The 8,451-nt window shown below is 30.1% G+C and overlaps 1 protein-coding gene across 1 annotated transcript; it reads left to right on the top strand.

The window, feature by feature from the left end:
- The first annotated feature begins 5,117 nt into the window (after window positions 1-5,117).
- LOC111496282 (B-box zinc finger protein 21-like) lies at window positions 5,118-6,627 on the top strand. Its single transcript, XM_023146676.1, has 3 exons — window positions 5,118-5,465; window positions 5,567-6,025; window positions 6,111-6,627. The coding sequence occupies exons 1-3, from the start codon at window positions 5,280-5,282 to the stop codon at window positions 6,384-6,386; spliced, it is 921 nt and encodes a 306-aa protein (XP_023002444.1). The 5' UTR covers window positions 5,118-5,279; the 3' UTR covers window positions 6,387-6,627.
- Window positions 6,628-8,451: the final 1,824 nt, after the last annotated feature.

Here is an 8,451-nt window from a genome sequence, read left to right as displayed (position 1 = left end):
AAAAAAAAAAAAAAAAAAAAAAAAAAAAAAAAAAAAAAAAAAAAAAAAAAAGACCAAAAATTCTTAAAAAAAAGACAAAAGACATTCTTAATTTTGCGGCGCCAAGGTTGAAACGTGTTTTTAGAATGGGCCACATTCCAGGCCCATCTTCGGCCCAATGTTTTTCGTTGGGCCCCAAATCCAAAAAAGAACGAAAAAGTGTTTAATTCCACGTAAGCATGATTTAATAATGGGAGAGAGAGAAATTTTCAAATTAATATTGTTTTTTTTTATTTACATTTTTTAGGGAGAAAAAAATAAAATGAAAAAAAAAAGGAAAAATGAAAAGAAAACAAAAACTCTATTAATTTACGTTAATATTTTAAAATTGATCCCTCCGTATAATTTTTAAGTTTAAATATTTTTAATATTTAGAAATTTCTATAAAAAAACATTAAATAAATTATTACTTTAAGTTAACTCATTTTTTTAATGTTTTTTTTGTACAATTTGAAAAAGTATAACCAAGAGAGAGATTTGAATGAAATAAATAATACTGGGCTATGCCAAAATTTAATTACTGTTATTTTAATATGTAATAAAATATGAGTGATTTATTTTTTTTCTTTTATAAAAAATTTGATACGAATAGGTATAATGTCTCTCATTTACGTCACAAATTAAAATTTTAATAACATAATATATATTTTATCAAACATTATTCAAAAAAATTTAAAATTAAAGGTGGAATAGAAAAAGGGGCTAATTAATAAAAATAAACATAAAATTTATATTTTGTTAAAAAGTTTCCCTAATATCCATAAAACTTTGTACATTTTTTTTAAATACGCTTAAATTTTAAATATTTTTATTAATATTTTATAACTTTTTAAAATTATATATCATTATTGTGTTTAAAAAATATGTATAAATTTTAAAAGTATCATTAATATTATTAATTTTTATAAAATAAAAATTTATTATTGAAAATTGCACTTCATATATTATTGACTGAAATACTTTAAAAGTTTTTTGAAATAATAAAATTTTTTTAAAGGTTTTATTTTTGGAGTTTTAAAAAAAAAAAATTAAAGTATTAAGTATTTAAAAAAAAAATTTAAACTATTTATTCTAATATATATATATATATTTTAAGTTCAGATATTTTTAAAACTTTTTTGAAAATTTAAAGATAATATTAAAAAGAAAAGGGGAGAAGTATTTATATATATTTTAAGTTAAGATATTTTTAAAACTTTTTAAAAATTTAAAGATAATATTAGAAAGGAAGAAATATTTTTTATTAATTTAAAAAAAATAGTAATTATTTTTTTTAAAAGAATATATACATTAAAAATATTTAAATTATACGGTTGATTTGAAATGTGTGGGCTTCTTCACGTGGGTGACACGAGGTTCCAGATTAAAAATAATAATAAATAATATATATATATATTAGCAGACTCTCAATTTTTGGTATAATAACAGCCACAGTAATTTCTTTTTAGAAAAATTACTATTATTGAAATACAAAAATTTATAAAATAGTTATTATAAATTTCCGAACATTCGATTTTAGTTATTTAAATATGTTTCCCGAACTTAACCCATAACCTATCATACACGACTTTGAATAATCGTCTATTATAGTATATTTTATTATTAGTTAAATGAACAAGGCATGTTCATATTACAAATATGAGAATTATAACGTAACTTGTTCTATATACACAGGAAAGATTTAAGGAAAGTAGAGTTCGTATAGGTTAGTGTGTGACTAAACCTTATAAGAACCAACCCGACAAACCAAACTAGACCCATTTTGTAGATCTCACGAGGGGTCGACTATATGACCGAATTGGTTGACCCCTTGAGGAGTTGACTTATATTGGATGGGTCGAGGCCTCATTAGCCAAGCAATGTAGCCATTTCACAAGGGACCATTCTAGTTTGTTTGACTAAGCCTTTGAGGTCAGTTAAGGTTTCAACCAATCCTTTGAAAGTCAATCAGGTGGCTAATGACCAACCATTTGACACTCGAAGATCTCGTTGAGTTAAAACACGAGGGATTAAATAAGACTATCTTGTAAGTATGATCCTAATAACTCAATGAGGAACTTAAAGAATCGCTCTTTTGAGGGTATGTCGTAGTGGGCCACCCCCTTTGAAGGATTCAAAAAGATTGACCCTCTCGTGACGATGACAAAGCGAGCGATCCCCGAGTCTTAGAAATTGACCTCTTGGGAGTAGCGATCACTTGGAATTATCTTTTGTTTTTTAAGCTCTCGACAAACCCATTTCCTTGTATTAATTTAGGTTTTAGATATATATAATAAAACGGGCGTGGATAGGAACAAAAAAACAAGAATTCTCTTATCGTTTTTGATCAATTATCATTTATACGAGAATTCTCAACAGGGTTCTCGAGAATGGGTGATATGAGCACCATTTAGGTAACACAGAGAAATCTCTCGTTGTTTCACTCCATTATCATTTAAACAAGAATTCTCAACAGGGTTTGAGAATTGTTTCGATGAGCACCATTTCGATAACATAGAGAAATCTCTAATCCCTTTCTCTCCATTATCATTTAAACGAGAATTTTCAACAGGGTTCGAGAATGTGTTCGATGAGCACCCATTAAATAACACAAAGAAATCTCTCATCGCTTTCTTTCATTCTTCATTTAAAACGAGAATTCTCGAGAGCAGATCAATTTAGTAGTGCAGAAAGAGATAGTCCCAAAAGTACGAGAAATGACCATTAAAATATAGTCTCGATCTCCTCAAAGATCACCTTATTTTAGGCATTTAATGTCCCCTTTTTCAGTCTAATGTCCTATGCTCTCATTTTCTTCCCTTCCCAATACAAAAGATAAGATAACCTTTCTTTTCTCTACTCACACTCTCCAATAACTCTCATCTTCACCCATTCCTTTTATTTTTTAATTCTCTTTTTAATTAAATTATATTTTTGGAACTTGTAAATAGAAATTAAATTTAAATATTAAAAATAAATATTTGTAAATACAATAACAAAAATGGTAATTAAATTAATATATTATATCACTTGAAATTTATTTATTTATTATTATTATTATGTCCTCCTTTGACTTTCTAATAATAGTTCCCATTCCAAGAAAAGGGCACATGCAAACCTTGGAATAATTTACACGTGGAATGTTAGCACTATACATTGCTATATATATATATATATTAATATGTTCATATGGATTACTACAATTAAATTAATCTATGTTAAGCATAACTATAAAGTTTGGTAAATATATTTTTTATTAGTTAAATTAAAATATATATTATCGATTAATAATTTAAATAAATTAACGTGTTACATCTTTATAAAAAGTCAATGATATCGAAACTTTATTATTATTTTTTATAGTAGGTATATCATTATAGTATTAGAATTATATTGGTAGTTCTCTTACCTAAATATTATTAAATTATTTTTTTAAATTAAAATTTAAGAAAAGTTCGAGCCATTTTATAAAAATAAATAATTTGTCAAATTATAAAGTCCTAACGTTTGGGATAGTGTCGGATTATTCAATTGTGAAAATTACTGAATTAGCCCTTATTTTTTTTAATTCACGTATTAATTAGATATAGAATTAATGTTTTAAGGTTTTATTTGATATAAATTTAATTTTATTTTTATATTTAAAAAATCGAAAAAAAAATGAAATATTAAGAATTAAATATAAATTTTTTAAAATTCACCGACAAAATAGATGTTTCCTATACATAAAATTTAAAGGTTAAATCAATTTCCACTGATGAAAATATATAAATTAAATTAATTAAATTATGGTAAGTGAAAGACAGACAATATGATATGATAAGATAGCCCTTTTCATATAGGACATAACATGTTCATACTACATACTTGTGTGTATGTTTTTTTTTTAAATATAAATTATTTTCTTTTTAAAACTTTATTTAATATAAATTGTTAATATTTATATTCGATAGCATTTTATAATGCATATAATAATAGACCGATGAACCCAAAGGTTATTTAATTATATATATATATATATATTTTTTGTTAATTAAATGTACTAATGATATCTTAATTAATATTTAGAGGAAGAAAATGACCTAATTGAAAAAATTAAATTAATCGGACTCTAATTTTGAATTTGTGTCCATCAATAATTAGAATAAAAGTTAATTAAAAATGTAATTGAAAAAAATAAATTAATCGCCTCTAAATTATGAATTTGTGTCCATCATTAATTAGAATTAAAATTTAAAATTAATTAAAAATGTAATTAAGACCGCTAAAAACATGATAGTTTAAATAGTGAGGTGCATGCAAGTCGGTGTAATCGAAATATAGTTCTTTTCATTATACCGGTTAAGATTATTAAAATTTGTAAGTTTGACGGTATGAACTTAAAAGTTAAGGTGAACGAGGTGTGATCAACTCTTCTTTATCTCATTCGTCTTTGGACATCATTGGTGTCCTCGTTGCGGTCATCGATGGTGTGCGTGTTAGATGAACACGACTCTCCTAATGATATGATACTGTCTACTTTGAGGATAAGCTATCGTGGCTTTGATTCCTTGATTATAAACCCATGATCATTCCCTAAATTAACTGACGTAGGACTTTTCATCCAATAGTGCGTACGAATAGTGACGACGCGACGAGAATTAGTTAAACAATAACAAGCTCACTACGTGTCCTAGTGATCTTTTACTTTCTCGACTCAATGCTTAATGACTACGAGGGGACCATCGTACGAGACAGTGAGTCCAATGAGGGACTTTTAAGGCTTGGTAGTATGACGACTCGAGCTCCACTTGCCTCATAGTCTTCTTGTTTATTGTCTCACTTCTGTCACTCTCTCAAACTTAGCTCTTACTCTTCATCCGTACTTCCGTTGACGATGATGTATTAAAATCGGATCCCGGCTCAAAAAGTTATTTGTTTTGAGTTATAAAAAATGTGGTTCGTTTTCTCGAACACAGGTTAAACGAACTCGTGTGGTTAAATTATTAAAATTTGAAAAATTTAAAATTAATTAGTGCAACTTTTGAGGTGGCGATGAACATTAGATTAATGATTCTTTTGGTTTTAATGGGTTTAGTTTGTTGATTAATTAAACTAATTACTTCCGCTTCTTTTAATATCATTAATCTCTCTTCTTCACCGCGGGAAGATCGACAGAGATGTACGATCATTCTTATAATATTCTGTAATTTTCTTCTCCAATTCTCTCCAGGTTCTTCCCTGATTTCTATTGCTCCGGCGAAGTTTCATCTAATCTTGATATGAAGATTCAGTGTGATGTCTGTGAAAAAGGCGACGCGTCAGTGTTCTGCACGGCGGATGAGGCGGCGCTTTGTAATCTCTGTGACCATCGTGTCCACCATGCCAATAAGCTCGCTTCGAAGCACCGCCGCTTCTCTCTGCTCCGCTCTGCTGCAGCGGAGGCACCTGTCTGCGATGTGTGCCGGGTATTTTGCCGAGATCTGATTCTTGTTGTTTTTGGGTGGATTGGATTTTGTTCTGTTTCTTGTTTGGTCTAATTTTGGTTTTTGAATCTGGTTTTGTTTAGGAGCGGCGAGGGTTCTTGTTTTGTCAACAGGATAGAGCGATTCTGTGTAGAGAGTGCGATGATCCAATTCATTCGGCTAATGAACTCACTATGAAACACGATAGGTTCCTTCTAACTGGGATTAAGCTTTCCACCACCGCTGCTCTGTACGCGCCGCCTCCCTCCGACGAGAAACCGATCAAAACTGGTCATCGTACTGGTTCTGATCACAAATCAAAGGGTTCAGTCAAGAAACCGACCGTTGTTCCTGCTGCTCCAGTAGGATGCACATCAAGTGTTTGCGTTAATGCCTCAACCAACATACCTCCAGCAGTGGCCATGAACAAGGGCGGCGGAGGTCAGATTCCGACAGGAGGCGGTGGCTCAGCCAGTAGCATATCGGAATATTTGATGGAGACACTTCCTGGATGGCACTTTGAGGATTTACTCGATTCCTCTGTTCCTCCCCCTTTTATGGAGGTTTGATTTATTCACTGTTACTGTGAAGAACTGATGTGGTTAATGATATTGATTGATTGATTGTGTTTCTTTTTCTTGTTTGCAGTGTGAAGGGTTGGGATTACCATTTGTGGAAGGTGATTTCAACAGTGGCCTTTCACCATCGGAGCGTTTGGAGCTTTGGGTCCCTCAGGGGCCGATTTATGGTTCAGGATTGACGATGAACAGTGGGGTGAAGGACACAAAGGATTTGGTAGTAAACTCATCAAAAGTCAATAGAGTTTGGGCAGATGACTGTTTCACTGTTCCTCAGATTACAAGTACAACAGCCCCATCTGCAGGCTTTAAGCGATCCAGATCTTTTTGGTATAACAATCACTAAACACCCTCGTTTCTTCTGCCCTTTTTTTTGTTCATCTGATCTGGGTTTGTTTATTATCATCTTCTTCTTCTGGTTTCTTTTACTTTTTGCTTCTGATCTGTAATTTTAATGGGTTCTGTTACACTTTGTTTAGGCTTCACCTCTACTTTACTGGGTTCATTCTCTGGTTTCTGTTACTTTTTGCTTTCAAAAGAAAAAAAAGTTGCAGCTGTAATATATTGGGTTCTTCTTCTTTCTCTTTTTTCTGTCTGGGCCCTTTTATTGTGTAATTTTTGACGCAGGGACTCTATAATGGCATGATATTGTCTACGGTGTGCCTCCCTCCAAAAATCTTTCCCCATCGAACAAAGAACATCATAGAGCTTCCTCTGAGCCTATAGAGCTCTCGAAGACTCTACTCCTTTAGTTGGAGCCCTCTAACAAATAACACTATAGAGTCTCCTCTGACCCTGTGGAGCTCTCAAAGGCTCAGACTTCTTTCTTCGGAGCCATCGAACAAAACACACCATAGAGTCTCCTCTGAGCCTGTGGAGCTCTCAAAGGCTCGACTCTTTTCTTTGGAGCCTTCGAACACCATAGAGCCTCTCCTGAGCCCATGGAGCTCTTGAAAGTTTGACTCCTTTCTTTGGAGTTCTCGAACAAAATACACCATTAGTTCGACATTTGAGTTACTTTTGACTAACACTTTCGAGTCTCACAACTTCTTTGTTCGACACTTGAGGATTTTATTAACACGATTAAGTTAAGGACATGACTTTGATATCATGTTAGGATTTCCGAATCTCTAATAGTACAATATTGTCCACTTTGAGCATAAACTTTTTGGTTTTACTATTGGCTTTTTCAAAAGACCTTATACCAACCGAGATAGTATTACTACTCTGTAAGCTCTTACATTTTTGTTCAGTGGGTATTACTTTTTGGGTAAATTTTCACCTGCAGTTCATGGGTCTTCTTTGGTACTATTATTTGCTCAAAACTGTAATTTCATGGAGTCATTCTCATTGTAAATTGAGTTACTGAAAAGTGCGTTGAACAAGCCTTGAATGTAGCCTTTGTAGTGGAAGTGCTTTTCCCAGCTTGCAAAGGCAACAATGGCGGCTTTCTATTAATATTATATTCTGATATTTTCTTCTCTTTCTCCCTAAATAAGCGTGCAAATTCAATTTAATTTATTCCTTATTTGATATATTATGTTTATTAGGGAACCATATATTATTACATAAATTACACATTAATTTTAAATGAATTCGTATAATATACTAGCCTACTGTTTAAGTCTACTATTAGTAGATATTGTTTACTTTGGCTCGTACCGTCGTCATTTAGGATTTCATAATTTACCTCTTCAAGGGACGCTCGAAATCTTACAATCTTGGCACATCGCTTGGTGTCTAATTCTAATACTATTTTTAATCACTAAAGTTCACTGCTAGTAGATATTGTTCGTTTTAGCTCGTAACCTATTGTCATCAGCCTATTTATTAGGGAAAATCGTATAGAACGAAATTAAAAAAATTAAAAAAAAATTATTGGTATAAATAATAAATAAATTAGTTATTAAATTGAGACATTGAGTTTTGGTTTCGAGTTGAAAAATCACTGTCTACAAATATTATTTTCTAGTCTACTTTTTACAAGATTTAATAAGCTAATTTAAAAATAATAGTTCTTAAAATTTTGTTTTATTTTTATAATTTGAATAATAATTCAAATGTTTTCTTAAAAAACAAACAAAATTTGAAAAATTAAAAACTAAATAATTATCAATCAAGAATTATATTTTTATAACATTTTTTTAGAATTTGATAAAAATTAAAATATATTTTTTTAAAAAATACAAAAATAGTTGTGAATAAATTATGAAATTGTGAACACAATTTTTTAATATGTAATTTTTTATTTTTTATTTTTAAAAATTAAATTTATAAATACTATTTCTCCCTCCAAGTTCCTGTATTTTGTTATATCTACTTATTATACATGTTTTCAAAATTAAAATAAAAAATAATTTTATAACCTTTTTTTTTTTTTTTTTTTTTTTTTTTTTTTTTTTTTTTTTTTT

Source organism: Cucurbita maxima, unplaced genomic scaffold (genome assembly GCF_002738345.1).
Source record: "Cucurbita maxima cultivar Rimu unplaced genomic scaffold, Cmax_1.0 Cma_Scf00022, whole genome shotgun sequence".
NCBI classification, from domain to species: domain Eukaryota; kingdom Viridiplantae; phylum Streptophyta; class Magnoliopsida; order Cucurbitales; family Cucurbitaceae; genus Cucurbita; species Cucurbita maxima.
This window is presented reverse-complemented; position numbering and strand designations above follow the sequence as displayed.

Excerpts from the sequence above, each read along its gene's own strand:
- LOC111496282 (XM_023146676.1), top strand. The coding sequence starts at position 5,280 with ATGAAGATTCAGTGTGATGTCTGTGAAAAAGGCGACGCGTCAGTGTTC. Across the intron at positions 5,466-5,566 it reads CTGTCTGCGATGTGTGCCGG|GAGCGGCGAGGGTTCTTGTT; the intron begins GTATTTTGCCGA and ends GGTTTTGTTTAG. Across the intron at positions 6,026-6,110 it reads TTCCTCCCCCTTTTATGGAG|TGTGAAGGGTTGGGATTACC; the intron begins GTTTGATTTATT and ends TCTTGTTTGCAG.